This window comes from Ochotona curzoniae, unplaced genomic scaffold, assembly GCF_017591425.1.
Source record: "Ochotona curzoniae isolate NIBS_2020 unplaced genomic scaffold, NIBS_Ocur_1.0 contig_1071, whole genome shotgun sequence".
Lineage (NCBI taxonomy): Eukaryota > Metazoa > Chordata > Mammalia > Lagomorpha > Ochotonidae > Ochotona > Ochotona curzoniae.
Genome location: NW_024464939.1, coordinates 11,976,349 through 11,997,772, shown reverse-complemented (window position 1 = coordinate 11,997,772; position 21,424 = coordinate 11,976,349). Strand labels below are relative to the sequence as shown.

The 21,424-nt window shown below is 43.1% G+C and overlaps 1 protein-coding gene across 3 annotated transcripts in view; it reads right to left on the bottom strand.

The window, feature by feature from the left end:
- Positions 1-891: 891 nt before the first annotated feature.
- Positions 892-21,424, bottom strand: part of TPD52 (tumor protein D52) — a 141,095-nt gene continuing 120,562 nt past the window's right edge. For all 3 annotated transcript variants that reach the window (XM_040994079.1, XM_040994117.1, XM_040994124.1), the window contains one exon: positions 892-1,154. In XM_040994079.1, coding sequence (XP_040850013.1) covers positions 995-1,154 — 160 coding nt within the window. In that variant the 3' untranslated portion in view covers positions 892-994. The remainder of the gene's footprint in view (positions 1,155-21,424) is intronic.

Here is a 21,424-nt window from a genome sequence, read left to right as displayed (position 1 = left end):
TCAGATGGCATCCAGGATCCTGGAAATCCATTTGAGTCTCCCATGTGGCAACACAAAAAGGACCCAGAACCAGCACTCCAATATGGGTGGCAAGTATCCCACATAGTGGCTTAACGTGCTAAGCCACAATGCCTACCTGAAATATGTGTGTTAATCTAACATCTTAACCTGGAATTCCAAATTTGAAGTGTTACTATTGAATATGATGTTAAGATCTCCTATAATGCTGAGCTTCTCAGGTGCAATAAGAAAGTGGGTAAATAGTTTACATACACTCACATGTATCTGAAAGACCAGCAAGAGAGATTGAAAAAGACAGAGAGATGTCTCATCAATAGTTCACTTTCCAAATGCCTGCCACAATCAGGGCTGGGCCAGGCCACAGCCAGGAACTGAACTCAGGCCTGTCATGTGGGTAGCAGGGACTCCACTCTCGGAACTGTCACCGGCTGCCTGCCATGGTGTGCCTTTGTAGGAAGCTGAAATAGAGAAGAGAGCCAGGCCCCAAATCCTCAGACTCCGAGAGCAGATCCTGGCATCCTGAGGCATGCTAAACACTCACTTTTTCAAAATAAGATTTAATCAGCATTACGGTTTTGCCAGATGAGAAATGGAAGCAGTGAGGCGACAGGCTTCTTGGTATCCTCTGGCATTACCATTATTTAACATGACGGATATTTTCCCCAGTCAAATCTAAGTGCCACAAGACAAGCCACCCTGTCTAATCTGATTAGTACTGTTTATAGGAGCACCATACACAACAGAGCACATTCAACATGCACTGACTGAATAACAGCAATTCTAGCACAGTTTATAATCAAAGAAAAAAAAAAAAACCGAACAGAAGAGGGGAGGGAAATATAGCTCAATAAAATTCTGACAAATGACAGCTATGATTATAATTTTCATTTATTACATATCTCTGCTCAATCATTGATTCACAGTTTGCTAACTGGATTCTTGGTGAAAGTATTAAGCAAACGTCATTGATTTTTCATGCTGTCCCTCTTTCACTTTTGTCTTTACTGTCCTGGAGTCCAAGGAGCACTGCATCGGCCTCCAGTAGGGTGGTGTCTGTTGTGGCTCCCAGGAACCTGGATGTAAGTTCAAGATCCAGTAATCGCAGCCGTACTCTGGTTCCTTTCTGGTATTTCCTAAGTAGTAAGAAAAACAATTTCTATTAATTCCGCATTTCATAACATGAACAACTAGTTGAAGATGAAATCCAGGGCACAGTATTGTGGTATAGCAGGTTTAGTCTCTCTCTTTCTTTAAAGATTTATTTATTTACAGAGGGGGAGACTGAGAGTGAGAGGAGCTCTTTCGTCTGCTGGTTCATGTTTCAGATAGCCACAAGGATTGGGGCTGCACCAGGCTGAAGGCAGGAGTCAGGGGCTTCTTCCAGTGGTGGCTTTTCCAGATATGCCACAATGCCGGTCACATTTAAGCCGCTTCCTGGGACGACCATCTCATTGGAGAGCTGGCCAGAAGTCTGGCTATGCATTGTCTCCAGTTCAACTTCCTGCTGATGTGCTAGAAAGCAGCAGATGATGGTCCAAATACTTGGATTTCTTTTAATCCACGTGGGAAAACCAGATGGCATTCCTGGCTCTTGGCTTTTAGCTTGTTGGTACAGGCATCTGGGGAGTGAACAATGGAAGGGAGATTTCTCTCTCTCTGTGTGTCTGTTAGTCTGTCTTTCAAACAAATAAGCAAATCAACAAATCTTAAAAAAACCATGAAATCCAAATTCTAAATTTTACTTTGGTGACTCATGATAAACAAGTACTATTTGAAATGCAAATAATCTTGGGGAGGCATTTCACATAGCAGTAAGACACTTAGCAGGCAGCTCTCATCCCGTATTGGGGTACGCGGGTTCGAGTCCTGGTTCAGCTTCTGATTTCACTTCCTGTAGGTAAGCACCCTGGAAGGCCACAGGAATGCTCCAGTATTTGGGCTCCCAACACCACGAGAGACACAGCAGGACCTCAGACTACTTCCTGGCTTTGGCCAGACCCAGTGTCCACTGTGGGGAAGCACACGGAAGCACTGCTGCTCTCTCTGCCTTTCAAACTAAAATGAAAATAACTAAATACTTTAAAAGTGATTTTGTTCTATCAGAATTTATCTACTTAAAAAATAACCCCAATAACAATGTATTAAGCTGAGATTCAAGCCAAGTTTGTTCTGAAAAAGGCATTAATTTTAGTATATGATTACATTTAAGGGTTGGTTTGTCTTGATTGGAAAGGTTGAGTTAAAAAGAAGGAAAGATAGAAAGATCTTCCTTCCATTAGTTTACTCTCCAAATGGCCAAATTAGCAGGAACAGTGCTGATCCAAAGCAAGGAGCAAGGAGCTTCTCCAGGTGTCCCACATGGGCACAAGGTCCCAAAGACTTCAACCAACCTCCACTGCTTTCCCAGGCCACAAGCAAGGAGCTGGATGGGAAATGGAGTGGGTGGGACATGAAGCAGCACCTATATTGGATCCCAGTGCTTGTGGGTGGAGGTTTACCCAATTGAGCCATGTGCCAGCCCGGTGATTATATTTTCAAAAAAACACTTGTTTTCGGGCCTGGCGGCGTGGCCTAGCAGCTAAATTCCTCGCCTTGAATGCCCCGGGATCCCATATGGGCGCCGCTTCTAATCCCAGCAGCTCCACTTCCCATCCAGCTCCCTGCTTGTGGCCTGGGAAAGCAGTCGAGGACGGCTCAATGCTTTGGAACCCTGCACCCGCGTGGGAGACCTGGAGGAAGTTCCTGGCTTTGGCTTCAGATTGGCATAGCATCAGCCGTTGCAGTTACTTAGGGAGTGAATCATCAGATGGAAGATCTTTCTCACTGTCTCTGCTCCTCTCTGTATATCTGACTTTGCAATAAAAATAAATAAATCTTTAAAAAAAACCAACAACAACAAAAAACTACTTCTTTATTTATTTGAAAGACAGGGAGACAGATAGGGAGACACAGAGAGATGCTCCATCTGCAGGCTCATTCTCTGATGGCTGCAAAGGCCAGAGCTGAGCCAGGATGAAGTCAGGAGCTTCTTCCAGGTCTCCTAAGGGGTAGTATGGGCCAAAACACTTGAGTCATCCTCTGTTGCTTTTGCCAAGCCATTAGCATGGAGCCGTGCTGAAAGTGGAGCAGCTGGGTCAAGAACTGACAACCATATTTGATGCTGGAATCACAGGAGGTAGCTTTTACCCTGAATACTGTTATGCTGAGCCCAATATATGATTAATGTTTAAAGTCAGTGAAGTCAGAGAGTCTGAAGAGGGAAAAGAAACCCCACTTTTTGATATATATTTTTTTCTCCTGAAATTAAATAATCTTCTAAAATTTCATGCAAAATGTTGGAATACTTGAGAAGTATTTGGAAAGCACACTGTTGTGCGGTCATTGCATAAATCCATAGGATATCATGTTAATTAATAGTAGCCAGACACAGAAAGCCAAAAAAAAAGTGCCACCTGATCCTCTACATTCATAGAAACAGAGACTGGCCTGGTGGTTAGCAGGGATTTAGTTGGGGTCTGGGGAGAGGGGGCCAATGCACAAAAGGAATAAACTCAGAAGATCTAATGCACTTCATGATGAGCACAGTTATAGATCATGTAGGAAGGTACCTCAAAAAGGCTGTGGAAAAGGCACTTTATTTAAAAAAAAAAAACACATGGACTTTACTCTTTGTTTGTACTGATATGCACTTGTCTCTAATTCCATGTTCCATGAGCTTTTTCAAGCACTTTCAGATGCTGCTTACTTGCTGGGTCACCTGGGGCAGTTTTCCTTGTTTGAACCACAGTTTACCCACTTACATAACAGAGATTCTCATCACTTTACAGATTTGCTATGAAAACCAAACAGGCTAATATACTGAAAACACATTATAGAGTAAGTGCCAATATTAGGTGCTGTCACTTGCTCGCACTGGTTATCTGTGCAAATGTCAGATTTCCCCCGAGTCTGGCACGGTGCTGGATTTATCTCTGCATCCTCCTGGTGCCTCTCTGGCAGTCTCAACTGCTGCCTGCTAACACAACACTTCCTGATACAAGCCACCAGGTCAGCGATTATCTACAGTCTCTCTTTTCTTGGCTCTAGCCCTATGTGGATTGCTGTATTTACTTAACCTCTCTGAAGCGGGCTTGGCGCAGCACCCAGCACATGATGCTTAATACATGTTCATGTCTCTTCTTCCTTGTTCAAACCTGTTGGCCTACTTCTTTGCACTTATTTTTAGAAGCATTACTCATAGGTAAATGAAAAACTAACTACTCTGAAGGATGTAGTGCTTCTCTTTCGTTTTATCAAAAAAAAAAAAGTTGAATGTATAACCAACAGTTGAGACAAAGGTTCTGGAGAGAGCCATGTGTTGGGGGAAGAGGCAAAGAAGGGTATTATTCAGTTCTCAAGAGTACCTGGTGTCACACGATATAAATGTTAGCTAGCTAATTAAAAATGAAAAGCAGAAACTCCACGAGAGCCCAGCATACTTCTAATTCATGGGTGACAAAACTTCCTCCCCAGGGTAGATGCAATCGTCTTTAATAATGTGAGAGCTTTTGCCTTCAATTTCGCGTATCGGGAAACCTGGAAATATTGTGTCAGTGATTTAGTAAAAGGGATGAGAAACAAATGGCAAGCATGATCCAAGTGTAATTATTCTGCACTAAATCAAATCAAGCAATAAAACCTCTCGAAGATTCACTTCTGCTCTCTGGAAGTAGCTATTTTTTTTTTCTTAAAGATTTATTTTTATTAGTAAGGCAGAGTTACAGAAAGATATTTCATCTGCTGGTTCACTCCCCAAATGGCCACAACAGCCATAGCTGAACAAATCTGAAGCCAGGAGCCAGGAGCCTCTTCTGGGTCTCCCATGTGAGTGCAAGGTCCTGAGGCTTTGGGCTGTCCTCCACTGCTTTCCCAGGTAATAAGCAGGTTGTTGGATGGGAAGTGGAACAGCTGTGACACAAATTAGCAACCATACAAAATGCTGGTGCTCACAGGTGGGGGACTGAGCCATCGCGTTGGCCCCTGGTAGTAGCTATTACTATTTTTATGGCACGTGTTGTCTTCCTTATTGGTCTGTCAGTTCCTTAGGGGTAGGGAATCAATTCTATCTCTGTCCCTCTTAGAACTACTCTGAATTAAGTTTTTTTTTTTTTTAATAGTCTTTATTTCTTAAAGTAGTGTATTGTGGAATTCTTTTCATCAGTACTTTTTTTTTTAAGATTTATTTATTTATTGGGAAGTCAGATATACAGATAGGAGAGACAGAGAGGAAGATTTTCCGTCCGATGATTCACTCCCCAAGTGAGTGCAATGGCCGATGCTATGCCAATCCGAAGCCAGGAGCCAGGAACTTTCTTCCGGGTATCCCACATGGGTGCAGGGTCCCAAGGCTTTGGGCCATCCTCGACTGCTTTCCCAGGTCACAAGCAGGGAGCTGGATGGGAAGTGGAACTGCCGGGATTAGAACCAGCGCCTATATGGGATCCCGGGGCGTTCAAGGCGAGGAATTTAGCTGCTAGGCCACGCCGCCGGGCCCCAGCTCTCTGAATTAAGTTTACTGAATGAGTAAACCAATGCTGCTTTTGACTATGCCAAATGCTTTCTCTCCCAAATACCTTTATTTCAAGTAAAAGTTTTGAGTGTGCACACTCTTCAATATATTGGAGGCAGCACCTTTGGTGCCAGTGAACAATGCAGGAAGAGGCAAACAACGGCAAAGAATGAGAGACATTTGGGGAAGACTTTGATGCAATGCTTTCTGATGACCACTGGAGAAAACCTGGCATAGAATTACCTGTAGACAACTGAAGGAATGAAAGAAGGAAGGAAGGGAGGCAAAGAAAAAAAAGGCAGGCAACAGCAGCATATGCTGAGGAAGGCAGTTTAAGCCCCTTTTAGCAAAGCTCACAGACAAGCAGGTAGGGGGTGCCCACCCCTGGCCACAGCACCTCCTTTTCGGGAAACCAGGCTCAGGGCAAGCTTGGCATCTGCTCATGCAACAGGAAACAACAGCCATCCAATGAACGTGCAGTTCATCTTTGCTTAACTTTGACGTACTTTATTTAGGGAATGAAAGCTGACTATCACAGATTTTGGAAAATTCCATTTTTGCTAATGTAATCTGAGGTGAACCTTTGATATTATGATCTTTGATGATCACTAAATTCTATCTACTCTTTTCATTTGGTTTTCTATTTAATGAAAAAGGTCAGCAAATCCCTTCCCAGATTGCACATGCAGTCTTTAAAGGATCACTGGGGGCTGTATTGCGGAGCAGAGTTAAGCTGTTTGGGATGCCAGTGGGCCCGGGCTGTCCACTTCTGATCTAGTTCCCTGCTAATGCACCTGTGAAAGCTGCAAAGCACGGCCCAGGTGCCTGGGCCCCTGACCCCGCATGGGACCTGGATGAACCTGGCCCAGCCAAGGCTGGTGTGGCCATTCGGGTAGTGAACAGACGGGTAGAAGATCCTTCTCTCTCTCTCTCTGCCTCTGCCTCTCCCATACCCTGTGACTTTGGAATCAATCAATAAATCTTTTAAACAAAGTTGACATACAACAATTATATAGAACTGTGGAGCACAGTGTGATTTTTTTACACTGGTATAAATTGTGTAATAGTCAAATCAGAGTGTTTAACACAGCTATCACTTTATACATTTATCATTTCTTTGTAATGAGAACATTTAACATTGTCTCTTCTAGGTACTTGGAGCTAGCCGTTGGTGTAATATTTGTTTTAATTACTATCCTGTTTGTTCTAATGGCATAAGCATTCTTCTCTTAAATAATCTAATTGTACAACAAAAGTGAATTTTTCTTTCTAAATGATGTAGAATTTCTTCTGAGACACAGCAACACTGATTTTTTTTGAAAAATCAAATGCATTTCAGAGAACTACATACTTAACAGGCCACATTTCCCAGAACCACAAGAGAAGGGGACAAGAGTGCATGCAGTGCCAGGCACAGAGGGGCCAGGGCGATGAGCCTCAGCGCGGATGCCCTCCGCTGGGGAAGGCAGAGCTGGCTGGCTACAACTAGGCCCTGTCGCGCTGGCTTCTCTAACTCTTGGCAGAGCTAGGACTAAGCCTTTTATGAACCTACTTATGTTTTTAGCACACACGACATTTCTTGGAAGGGTAGGACAATTCCTATAGGCTCATCATTTGTTCTTCCAAGAAACAGGTTTTCAGCTTCTTTTTGTCAACAAAACCATCCCAACGGCCGATTTAGCATCTAACCTAATCAACTACTCCCTTCAGGATTTTATTGACTCAAACATTTAGTCTTCTTTCCATAAAGGAGTTTTATTGTTGTTTCACTCAATCAATTTTCTCATTTCATTGATTATTTCAATGGCCTACCTTTCCAAACAAACAAACAAAAAACAAATGCCCATAAACACAATTTCACTCCATTTCAGCAGGAACACAGATTACCTAAAATTATCCATTGACTTCAGATATCAACAAATTTCACTCTTGATATTAACGCTGAAGGTGGGGCCTAGGGCAGTGGCCTAGTGGCTAAAGTCCTAGCCTTGAACATGCCAGTATCTCATATGGATGCCGGTTCTAATCCCGGTGAAACAGCTTCCCATCTAGCTCCCTGCTCGTGGCCTGGGAAAGCAGCTGAGGATGGCCCAAAGCCTTGGGACTCTGCACTAGCTTGGGAGACCTGGAGGAAGTTCCTGGCTCCTGGCTTCGGGTCAGTGCAGCACCGGCCATTGTGGTCACTTGGGGAGTGAATCATTTGATGGAAGATCTTCCTCTCTGTCTCTGCTCCTCCCTGTATATCTACCTCTCCAATAAAAATAAAATCTCTAAAAAAAAAAAAAAGGCTGAAGGTAAAACAAATGGGTTCTCACTTCATCTACAGAACATCATGATTCTTGCACGATTTCTGTATTAACTTTTCTGTTGTTTTGCCTTATTTTGAATGTGTTCCTTTAGGAAACCCTGGATCTCAAACAAGCCAATGGGCCACTGCTAGATGTTAGCAAATGGCAGATCCACCTCCATAGCTTTCCTTTTTCTTTTTTAAAGACTTAATTATTTTGTATTGGAAAGGCAGATCTACACAGAGAAGGACAGAGATAAAGACCTTCTGTTCTTTTGCTCACTCCCAAAGTGGCCACAATGGCCAGAGCTGAACCGATCCGAAGTCAGGAGCCCAGAGCTTCTTTTGCATCTCCCACACAGGTGCAAGGCCCTGAGGCTTTGGACTGTTCTCGACTGCTTTCCCAGGCCACAAGCAGGGAGCTGGATGGGAAGTGGGGCAGCTGGAATATGAACCGGCGCCCATATGGGATCCCGGCACTTGTAAAGAGAGGATTTAGCCACAAGATTATTGCGCTAGACCCAAAGTTTTATTTTCTAATGGAGGTAGACAAAAATCTATAACATGTGCAAAGGCAATTTTTTTCATTATCCCCAAATATTTAAATAAACTTAACCTTAATAGAAATAAATAAGGATCAGTGTTAATGCTAGAATTAGGGCAATTGCAGCATGGTCTTCTTCAACTAAAAGAAATGTAACAACGTGATGAATGAATAAAATATAATAAGGGAATAGGTGAAAGATACTTTAAGGGGCTGGGTGTATCCACAGTTTTGAATGTTTATCCCATATAGTGCAGGTTTGCTAAGACTGACTGGAAAATTCTGGAGTTGCTTTTAGGTTGTCTTAATAAGCAAGATGCTACTGAGTGGAGTGGGTAGGACACTGTCATGAACAGGACTCTCTGGCACCACAGTCATCCTGCAGTTGTGCTAGACACAGCTGTGGATGAAAATCCACTTATGGTTTTATCTAACCCTAAAGCTTATGTCTGATGAATTATCAGGAGGAGGCTTGTATCCCAACCCTGAAGACTCTTAGATCCTCACCAAGGACTATCAGTACGAGCTCCGAGGACTACATCCCAACCGCCAAGGAGACTACTGGGAATTGGAGTGCCTTCAGAGACCAAGAACTCTGAGGTCACCCAACTCCATTTAGATTTCCCACATGGGATGGAAGAAGTCCATACCCTACCTTGCAGGATCCAAGGTCATCGGAATGACAACCAGGAGCACTGAGCGGTCTGCAGAAACAGAGCAGTAAACTTCCTTCGGGACTAGGGAGAGGAGCTTTCTCTGGTTCTTGCCTGGTTCTGACTCTGGGTCCCCACCCTCTCTCGTAATGACCATCAGGATCGCTCCAGAAACCCCTCAAAACAAACAAATAAACAAACAACAACAAAAAAACTAGAATAGATGGAGAACAGCAAGGAAAGCTTAGACACAGGAAATGGGCAGTGGGGATGCGCTTATGACTCACTGGGTGGGATACAAAGATTGGTTACTCCTCACTGGGGTATTGAAGATTTCTTTGCACACCCCTCCTAAAAACTGTTCACCTAAACTGCTGACATATGTCTTGTTAAGAGTTATAGAGTTAGACTGCCTACAACGCTATAAACTGCTAAACGCTATAAACTGCTAAATACTAAAATTAAAACAGACATGAGACAGCAGAATAGTAATCTATAGCCATTTAAAGGTGTATAGAACTCAGTTGTATATAAACTAATAATTGAAATGTCAATGTAGAAGTCATAGGATGTGGTTCAGAACTTGCACTCTTTTTTTTTTTTCTCTCTCTTTTAACATGCTGGTTACACAATACTATGTCAACTAATTCCATTACATTATAAATTGTTACTGATGTCATGTTGGGGCTTTCAATTGATTGGGATGATACTCTGTCAGCTCTACCTTCAGACCAGAGATGGTCTCCCCAAGAAACCGTTGAACTTATCTAGACAATAAGATGCTGGACTCTATGCTTTGCAGATGATTGCAATGAAAGAATCTCAAATGAATTTGAACTGTGGTAATGCAACAAGGTGGAGGAATCCACCATGGGGGGGGGCGGGTTTTGGGGAGGGGAAGGGAGAATCCCACTGCCTGTAAAACTGTGTCACGGGCCCGACGCGGTGGCGCAGTGGTTAAGGTCCTCGCCTTGCACGCCCGGGATCCCATATGGGCGCCGGTTCTAATCCCGGCAGCCCCGCTTCCCTTCCAGCTCCCTGCCTGTGGCCCGGGAAGGCAGTCGAGGACGGCCCAAAGCTTTGGGACCCTGCACCCGCGTGGGAGGCCCGGAGGAGGCTCCTGGCTTCGGATCGGCATAGTATTGGCCGTTGCACTCACTTGGGGAGTGAATCATCGGATGGAAGATCTTCCTCTCTGTCTCTCCTCTCTGTATATCCGCCTTTCCAATAAAAAAATAATAAAAATAAATCTTAAAAAAAAAAACTGTGTCACAAAATGCAATGTAATCAATAAAAAAAGGAAAAAAAAATAAAAAAAACTTGTCTGACAAATTATATTAAAAAAAAACCTTTTAAGTATATACTGAATTTCTAGGGATGTGGTTGTTGACAACATTAGCAAAACCTGTTCATGATTTCAGAAAATCACACCATCATAAGCAATACCAGCCACCAGGTCCGAGCTGTGGGGCCTGTGTTGAATGTGCTGGGTACTTGGGGCCACTGCTAGGATACCTCCTGGGACACCCCTATCCCGCATGGAAGTGGCTGGGCTCAAGAACTGGGCCCTTCCCTCCTGAGTCCAGCTTCCTTCTAATGCACATCTGGAAGGGGATGGTGACGGGTCAGGTGGCCAGTTCCTGGCACCTGTGAGGGAGACACAGCTCGGCCCCCAGCTCCTGCCTTTGCTCTGGTTCAGCCCTTGGTGTTGCGGGAGATTGGGGAGTGAAATGGGAGAACTCGGTGGCTCTGCTTTTGGCTCTCTTTCTGCCTTTCAAATAATGAAAACAATTTTTTAAAAAAATACAAGTCTTTAAAAAAATGTGCCTTCTTTTGTAGTTTGCCCTTTGCCTTAATCTTCCCATTGGCAGATCAGTCTCCTCTGCAGCTACTACTTTATATTTTTGAAATGTACTAAGAAAAACTTACACATGAACAGGGCTAGTATGACTGAGGAGATAAGTTTTAAGATTATATTTAATTTTAGTTAACTAAAGTTTGTATTAAAATAGCCACATATAATATACCTTGAAATCGCTGGATTTCAAGGTGGCAATTAAGATAGTAAGCAAACTTGCTCCACAATGTATAAATACACATTATAGTACAAAGGGCTAGTGTTCAAGGAGAAAGAATGCTACTTGCTACGATGGCAGCTACTGCGTGCATCCAGTGATAGCAAGGCATCGACCCTCCGGGTTCACCATTACCAACCCTCTGACGCTGCTTCCCTTCTTGCTACTTCCTGTATTCTTCCCTGACATACCACACACACACAGCAACCCAACTGCTTTATCAGATGCTTAGGGACTGAAATTGAACTCCCCACAGAAACAGCTTCCTTCATGACAGTACACAGAGGTCACAGACATCATGGCAGGTGGAAGTCAGGTGTTAGTGCTCTACCGCCACACCACGTGAGGGTGTAAGAGGATCACGGACACTTTTTTTTTTTTTTGCTCTCCTTTTTCTTAAATTCTCAATTACCTATGACCTCTTGTAAGAACAGTAAATCCCTTTGGGAGTGGCAAGAATTTACCACTTCATATAGTTTTACAATGTCTTTCCTTTGAAATACAATATAAGCCACGCTGCTGCCATCTAACTCGTTGTCCTAATCACTGTTCACACAAAAAGGTTACTTTCAATGAATTCTTTCAGAAAAAGGTCTCTACGCCTTTATGCAATACTGTCTATTTTTTTTAAACTTAGGTCCCCCGCCCTCTCTCTATAGTAGTTTTTTCAGCAATTTAATTCATGTTACAGCCATAAGTGACTGCTATCTTGAAAGGCAAATAACTACGCCTCCGACGAGGACATTCAGAGTGTAAATAGCCTGTGCCCGCCCTGCTTGGTGTGCTGTTTCGCTTAGTGCAACGGCGTGCTCCTCTCGGATCTTCGTGAACTCCGGCCTAAGGGAAGTGAACGTGGCCCTGCCAGGGATAGCTCTTCCACTGTGTACTTTCTCAGGCCACACGCTGCAGTAAACGACGGACACGCCAGAGCTGTACAGGAGAGGGCAATTAAATCTGATTTTGCACTTCTGTATTACGAGCGTGGTTTAAGATACTTCACTTTGGAGAGGTTTTTGACACGCTTTCCACATTCTTTAACATCTGTCAGTGTCTGCTACTGACGGTTCTCGTGGACTTAAAATAGAGCGAATCTCTGGCTAGTTCTTTGATGCACATGTATTAAATAATACAAAGCTGACAAATAGAAGGCTTAGGTTCAACTTCAGTTTCCAAAGAGAATACTATGAGGAATCCTGATTTTGCTAGTCAAATGAGCTGTCTGGTTGTAATGATAATTCGTAGAAACTTTAAAAATAGTTCCTTTGAAATGGTTAATCATTTATGCTTTCGTTCTAGTTAAATTAAAATCACTTAGCATTTTTTTCCATTTTTTTTTTACAATTCCTTAAGCTTTTAAGACTATACAGTTAAGTGTTTCTAATGGTTGAACTGATACCTATTTGTGTTTTCCTAATTTGTACAAATGTTCTCAGTCACACAGAGGCTGCACGGGAAGCCAGCAGCCAGGTGCATTCGTGTGCGTGTGCGTGTGCATGTGTGTGCGTGTGCATGCGTGTGCGTGTGTGTGCGTGTGTGTGCGTGTGTGTGTGTGCGTGCGTGTGAGAGACAGGGAAACAGAGAACATGAATGTGGGAGTTAGACTTTTTTGTTTAGATGTAATGTCTGGGCCTGAATTTCCTCTCTGTTCAAAACAAAACAAAATAAAACTGCAGTGTTAGAAAAGACCTAAGGATTTTGGCAAATCTGATTTTATTCTACTTTAATTTTAAGTGTTTAAGTTTTACATGTTAAATTTATATTACATTTATTTATATTAAAGTTAAATATTTATTAAATAACAAATAAAATAAACATTTAAAAATACTATCAAATAATGTCAAATTTATTTATATTGAAATATACAAAAAGTATTGTGATAGCTCTGAATCCTCACTTAATAAGAGAACTCTTATATTGTGGATTACTTAATGGATTTCAGATTTGGCCACTCTTTCCAAAGTACTTTTTTTTTTTTTGGATAATAAATGCTTTCATTATTTTTATTTTAGTTTTCAAAAGATTAAGTATGATATGTAGATGCACTTCTAAGAATATGATAATATTCCTTTCCTCCCTCCCTTACACCCTTCTTTCTTCACTCTTTCTTTTTTTATTGTTGTTTTTGAAATAACATCTTAAATTTGCATTACATTATAAAGGCTTAATACTTCACTGAATAAGATATTTAACATGCAAAAAGCAAAAAGATCCAAAGTGTTTTTTTTTACCACGTACTGCTTCTTTGACCTAACATGTACTGCTTCTTTCTATTCAACCTGAAAAATAAATATCAAGGTTTTCTTATTTGTTCTCTTTATTCCTTTTTTTTTTTTTTAAAGATTTATTTCCTTATTTGTTATTGGAAAGTCAGAAATACAGAGAAGAGGAGAGGCAAAGAGAAAGATCTTCTGTCCGGTGGTTGACTTCCCAAGTCACCACAATGGCCAGAGCTGAGCTGATCCAAAGCCAGGAGCCAGAAGCCTCTTCCGGGTCTCCCATTCAGGGTCCCAAAGCTTTGAGTCGGCCTCTACTGCTTTCCCAGGCCAATAGCAGGGAGCTGGATGGGAAGTGGAGCAGCAGGACATGAACTGGTGCCCACACAGTATCCTAGGAGTGTAAGGTGAGGATTTAACCATTAGGCTACCACGCTGGGCCCTCTTTGTTCTTTGTTTCACCAAACACATACAGCATTTCATGAGTCCCAGCTGGTCTCTGGATAAACACTGTGACCACATGAACAGCTGTCTGCCTCAGTACTGCGGTACCACCTGTGCTGCTGCTGACCACAGCAGCCACAGAGAAGAAAGAAAATTCACACACTTAACTTCTCTGAGGCACTTCTATTCATAATTAATCAGAAGATGTCCATTGGAAATGTAAATTGCTATAATGTTAATGTCTATTACTTAAATCACCAAAATCCTTTGAAAAAAATCCATGATTATCACCTTAACACCAACGCACAGAGTGTGCTCTCAGTTACAACTGACAGTTGGGAGGGAGCAAGGAGCCTGGCACGATGGCTCAACTGGCTAATCCTTCCCTTGCAACACTGGGATTCCATATGGGCACTCCCGGTCTCCCACGGAGGCGAGGGGCCCAAGGCCTGGGGCCATTCTCCACTGTCTTTCCAGGCCGTAAGGAAGTAGCTGGATTCGACACTGAGCAGCTAGAGCTAGAACCGGTGCCCACAGGGATTAGCCTTGTTCTGCCATCATACTGGCTCTGACATTTTGTGAAATGAACTAAAAGTCACCTACACATTACAGAAAAACAAAACAAAACAAAACAAAAGCAGGCAGTTTTAAGGCACTTAGTAAGAGTCAATAATATGTTCTTCCTCCCCCAAAACCGAATGCAGCTTTAGGCTGAATTAAAAGTGCATATTCCAGGCCCAGTGCGGTGGCCTAGCAGCTCAAGTCCTCCCCTTGAACTCGACGGGATCCCATATAGGTGCCGGTTCATATTCGGGCTGCCTCATTTCCCATCCTGCTCCCTGCTTGGGGCCTGGGAAAGCAGTCGAGGATGGCCCAAAGCTTTGGGATTCTGCACCCACATGGGAGACCTGGAAGAAGCCCATGGCCCACGGCTTCAGATCAGCGCAGCACCGGCCGTTGCGGCCACTTGGGGAGTGAATCAACAGACAGAAGATGTTCTTCTCTGTCTCTCCTCCTTTCTGTATATCTGACTTTGCAATAAAATCTTTTTCAAAAAAATGCATATTCCATTTTAATAGTTTCCAAAGGTTGTTGAAATGAGTATTACAAAAAAATCATATGTCAGGCTTCAAGAATTTTCTATACGAATACAAATTTGCCTTTTAATTCCACTTCCATGAATTTTATGAAGCACCCTCATAGGATAACACATATGCCACTCTGCATGTCTCCTTTCCCACTCAGACCTTATCTAGAGCAGTACGATCTGCCCTGGATGTCACCATCAGACGTCACTGAAAACCAGTCTATCCAGAGGAGTGATCCCATGTGATGCTGAATGCAGGACGCAAGGAAAGAAAGGCATTTAGCATGCCGGAAGAAGGTAACCAGAGAATCTGTCTCAATTTGGTAGACTTGAATATTACTATGATGACACAATTTATTTTGGGTGACGTTCTATGTGCCTCCTAGAAGGAAACACAAGACAGATGGGTGAAGCTATAGGATGCAAGACTTGGCAGATCTCTGTTTCATAGGAGAAAATACTTGTAACAGCTGGTTGGAAAGGGAACTGGTCATTCTGTGTATTCATAGTGGAAACTGGGGAATTCTCAAGATGGATGACTGCTGTGGTAATGACGGAGTTTGAATGCAGTGAGGTCACTTTCCAGACTGCTTTCATTTGCCTAAATTTTATGATTATATGACTCAGAAAGCCATTATATATCCCACACCAGGAAGTACGAAAGATGGAAAGCAAATAAAAAAATAACAATAAAAAAATACCCCAAAGCCCGAGCAGTCAAACAGAAGCAGGTGAGGTACACGATAAAAATTTTAAAATCTGATTACCCTTAAGTCCACCTTTCCTCACTTAACCCTTTCAGATCATGAAGTACAGTACTCATACCAACGACTTAACACAGCTGCAGGTGCTCTGACTCAGCTCCAGGCAGCAAAACCCACAATGCAACACCAGCCAGTTCAACTAACTTAAATCTGATGACAAAGGCCATTTTTGAATACATCTCCGGTCTAGATGGTCAGCTCGGCTGTGTAACAGAGAGAATGGCCAACAACCATTCCAGGCAACATGGTTGTTTTACCTCTGATATTAAAACCCATCGTGTCCCATCATCCTACACATACAACAAACACAGAGACTGAAAACTGAGCAATAACCATCCCGCTTATGATCGCTTTGAAACAAATCTTCAATTGCTAAAATAATCACAGAATTGAAAACTTGGGGTGTAATAGATTAATCACTTTCTCTCAAGAGGATAAATGTAACTACTTCGGTTTCTCTTAAGTGTGTTACTCCCAATAAATCTTTGTCAGCATCGTACTTTGGGAATTTTTCTAAAAAATAGTTGATTTAAAATAATAAAGTAGAAATACAAATAAAAAATAATAAAATGAAAATTAATTTCTATTTAAGCCAGATAGATAGCAATGGCTCACATCCCAAATGTCCTCAGTGCCTGGGGTGAGAGAGGGCTCAGAGCTGGAGGCAAGCAATGCACGCCAGATCTCCCACTCGGGTGGCAGAACCAAGCCAGGAACTGGAGCGAGGTACCCCGCCCGGAGGCACGGACATCTTAACCTCCAGGCTCAATGTTCTTCTCTAGTACGATCCATTTCTTTTATAGGATTATACGCAATAAGTCTTTTTTTTTAACCTTTCATGCCAATTTATTTGTTTTAATCTTTTTTTAAAAAAATATTTATTAAAAAAAAATTTTAGTGGAAAGTCAGATATACAGAGATGGAGATCTTTCATTTACTGGTTCATTCCCCAACTGGTCGCAACAGCCGGAGCTGTGCCAATCCGAAGCCAGGAGTCTGGGGCCTCTTCCGGGTCTCCCATGCAGGTGCAGGGTCCCAAGGTTTTGAGCTGTCCTAGACTGCTTTCCCAGGACACAAGCAGGGAGCTGGATGGGAAGCGGGGCTGCTGAGATTAGAAACAGTGCTCGTATGGAACCCCAGCATGTACAAGTTGAGGACTTTATCCACTAGGCTACCGCGCTGGGCCCTGTTTTGATCTTCTTTAAAGGCAGAGAGAGAGAGAGGCGAATAAGCGGTACTCTTCCAATCGTTAGTTCACTTCCCAAGTGTCCACAGGGGTGGCCAGATCAAAGGGAGGAGCCAGGAACTCCATCCAGGTCTCTGACATGACTGGTAGGGGCCCAAGCACTCAAGTGATCACCTGTTGTTTTCCAGGATGCATTACGAGGAAGCTGGGTCGGAAGAACAGTAGCCAGGACTCAGATTCTGATATGAAGTGGTGGGTGTCCCAAGCAGTGGCTGTACGAGCTCTGTCCCAATGCTTGCCTCTCAGTGTGTCCTCGTGAATTCCTAGTTCGTCATCCTGCACTGCACTAATCCACAGAAGGCAGCTGAGATTATAGTAAATATACACTCTCCAGTGCTCTACGAAACATCTGGCACAAGCAGAGGGGCTGAGGTCTCTGGGTGAGTCTGCTTTCCACCACCTGCCATGGCAGTCCAGAACTCGCCAGCCAACCTCAAAGTGCTTTCATAGACTGACGCTGGGACAAGTTGCTAGGGGCTGACTATGTGCCACTTCCTGGTCTCCAGGCCACTGCTGTCAAGCCAGGAGTGTGACTACAACAGTGACCGGGTGCTTACGGTTGGCAGGCTGATAATATGCTTGCTTCTGATCTGAGAAAGGAAATTGTTTCTCAGTACTCTGCTATCTGTACGGTGACTTCTAAATGTCACTAGACCTAAACACTGAAAAGAGTAAAATACTTCCGGGATAAAATTCTGCAAATAAATTAATATTCCTCAGAATCTCTGAGTAAAACAAGGCTTCTATTTACAATTTCTAATTTAAATCTATAAGTAAAGGATTTTGATGGAAGTGGATGGTTGAGGTAATTGTGATTAGATGATGATTTTTTTTGCACATTTTACTACTCGCAATAATACAATATTCAATAATAAAATGCCAAAAAATATTAGGTACATTTTGTTTACTACAAGTATTTCTAGATAGATTATGTTTCAAAGTGAGCACGGGGTAGAATGATGAGGTAGAAACTTTTGCACTATGAAGAAGTAGTTAATATTATCCTTCTCTTAAGAAGCTGATTTTCATTAGTTTCCATTGTCAATTCTACTTTATACAGTTTATCTGTATCTAGCTTTTCTTGTTATGTAAATGGACTTTATAAATCCATGGCTACAAAATAAATTTCAAAATTTTAGTTTTGTAACTTCCTGAGAAAAATGAAAAAACAGCAAAATTCTGTTTTTTAAAAATTTTGTATGGGCCCAGCATTGTTGCCTAGTGGCTAAAGTCTTCACCTTGCATGTGCTGGGATCCCATACGGGGTCTGGTTCTAATCCTGGCACCCCACTTCCCATCCAGCTCCCTGCGTGTGGCCTGGAAAAGCAGTCGAGGACGGCCCAAAGCCTTGGGATCTTGCACCTGGCATGGGAGACTCAGAAGCTCCTGGTTCCTGGCTTCGGATCAGATCAGCTCAGGTCGTTACAGCCGCTTGGGTAGTAAATCAGCAGATGGAAGATCTTCCTCTCTATCTCTCTTCCTCTCTGTGTATTTGCCTTCCCAATAAAAATAATTAAAAAAAAAACATTTATTTTATTGTTTTTTAATTAATAATATTGCTTTGATATAATGTATCATGTCACATTATTAAGGAAAGTTGAGCTGGTATGATGGCTGAACTAGCTTATCATTTGCCTGTAAGCACTGGGATCCCATAGGGGTGTCTGTTCATGTCCCAGAGGCTCAACTTCCAGTCCAGCTCTCTGCTCGTGCCTGGGAAAGCAACAGTGGCTGGCCCGAGTCCTTGGGACCCTGTACCTAATGTAGAACCAGAGAAAGCTCCTGTTTCCTGGCTTCAGATCAGCTTTGCTCCGGCTGTTGCAGCTATTTGGGGAGTGAACCAGCACATGGTAGATCTTTCTGTCTTTCCTTGCTGTAAACCTCCTTTTGCAATGAAAATAAGTCTAAAAAAAATTTTAAAGACCCTCCCCCCAAAAGAAGCAGGTAAAGAAAATAATTTTTTTTCCTTTATTAGTTAGAAATACGCTAGGCTAGCAAACTGACTGTATTACACAATTCTGTTCCCCTGTATGTTTCTTTTATGTGAGTAACTCTATAATCATTGTGCAAGCTCAGCAGGATGTGTATCTCCTTCACTTTTACTGTAAAACGGGAAATATCAATGTTCCTACCGCACAGTGCTGGGAAGCTTATAAGAAAGAACAGGTGCACATACTGCGTACGGGCTCAGGGGAGTCCAGTCAGGACAGGCCTTGATTTAAAACAAAACACCTGAGGTACAGAGGCTCCAGTAGGACTTTTGGGCACAATCCATGCTGGGTAAAAGCTACAGAAGGATTGGCAAGCTGACTTGGCAGGGGATGGTCTCCTCTTGGGAATACAGTCACTGGCAAAGAGCTTTCCAAAGATGCTGAGTTCAACAAAGTTGACGGGTGTTGGATAGGTTACAGTGCAACAGTGGCCTGGACCTCAGAGGAAGTGTGTTTCAAGCCCCTTGAAGGCATTTCTGTGACACACACCTCTAGTGATTGAGGATACAGAATACGAAGCCTTCCAGAGATGACCCAGATTGGAACACCGTCTGGGACTGGCGCTTCACACTGCTTGTTTACTGGTTCATTCATTCACTTATTCATTCAGATAGGTTTAAAAAAAATCTATGTATTTGAAAGGTTCTCTCTTGCGCTCTCTCTCTCTCTCTCTCTCTCTCTCTCTCTCGCACACACACACACACACACACACCTTCGAGCTTTCTACTGGTTCACTCCCCAAATCTCGAATGCCTGCAGCAGCCTGACCACAGCCAGTAGGCAGGAACTCCACCTAGGTCTGCCATGTGGTTGGCAGTAAACCGCGTACTTGGGCCATCATCTGCTGCTTTCTAGGGTGCACGCTCATTAGCAGGAAGCTGTTCTAGGCGTTAAAGTAACAAGTGTATAACAAAGGCAGGGTGCATAAACCAGTGCATAAACCAGGCAGTAGTAACTTGTGCAGACAATGAAAACAAGGCGATATGACAGGGAGGGCCCAGGGGACGACACTGGGCTGGGTGGGAAAGAAGGTAGAGTGGACACTGACATGGACCCTGAGAGCAGAAAAGAGCCAGCTGTGCAAACAAGGGGACAGAACTTTTGAGGCAGGGCCACGGTTAATTTAAAGGCCAGAAGGTAGAAACAAGCTGGTATGTTTAAATAATCAAAGGAAGGCCAGTGTGGCTGGAGTGTTCAGAACGATGCTGTGCAAGGCTCAGAGGTGCCCTGAGAGGCCTAGTGGGCAGGAATGGATGATCACAGTTCTGGGTTCTAGGCCACTCTGGCTACCCTGAGGAAAACAAATGGGAGGGACCAGAGTGTAAAGATGTTGGGTCGGGAGGATGAGGAGCTCGCTAGGACACCATCTGTCGCCAGGGTGATGAGGCAGAGGCTGTGCTGGCACACCGCATTCCAGGCCAACAGCACCAGCTGTAATTCTACTGACTTGACCAGAATTCATTCTGGATCATGGTAAGTGCCACTGACTTCTTCTTCTTCTTCTTTTTTTTTTTTTTTAAAGATTTATCTATTTTTATTGCAAAGTCAGATATATACAGAGAGGAGGAGAGACAGAGAGGAACATCTTCTGTCCAATGATTCACTCCCCAAGTGACTGCTATGGCCAGTGCTGTGCTGGTCCAAAGCCAGGAGCCAGGAGCTTCTTCCAGGTCTCCCATGTGGGTGCAGGATCCCAAGGGTTTGAGCCATCCTTGATTGCTTTTGCAGGCCCCAAGCAGGGAGCTGGATGGGAAACGGGGCTGCCCAAATACAAACTGGCACCCGTATGGGATCCCGGTCGCATGTAAGGGGAGGACTTGAGCTGCTAGGCCATCACGCTGGGCCCAACTGACTTCTTTAATATACTGCTCGTAATCTTCTTGGTTGAACAAGCAATTTATCCAAGTATAAAACAACCTGCTCTGTATCCTAATTGGCTTAGACCTGACTGTAAGGCTGTCTGACGGGCAAAGACTCTGCAGGATTGGATCTTCCTGAAGAAAGGTACCGGTCTTCAAAGCTATGTGGTGACACATAGGAGGGCAGGACTTCCTTTTTTTCCCCTAAGACAAAGGGCTCTCCTACATTTGTGTGTTATGTGTGCTATAGTCTGCCTGGGCTGCCATTAACAAAACACTGTACACTGGATAATGCAAAGAGTTGAGGCTTTATGAAACTGTGTCACATAATGCAATGTAATTAATAAATACATATATATATTAAAAAAAAGGAAGAGTGAGGAATGCATTTGGAACTGACAGCAGTATGAGAAGCTATCCTCAAGCGTGCTTCCCTTAGTAGCTATACTGATTGAGTCACCGCTGTGTATGTACACGTGTTTGTGTATGTCTTTATAAAATTAGTTGACAATACTGAAATAGTCACATAATGTTGAAGGATATAATGATATAGTGAAAATAAAATGTGCTATTGCACTTAATCCCAGAATAAACTATTCTAATTGAGGTTTTCTCTCTCATAGTGATGAAAGTTCAACACGAAAGACTCAGCTTCTTAGAGAGGAAGGGAGAGAACACACACATTGATGGGT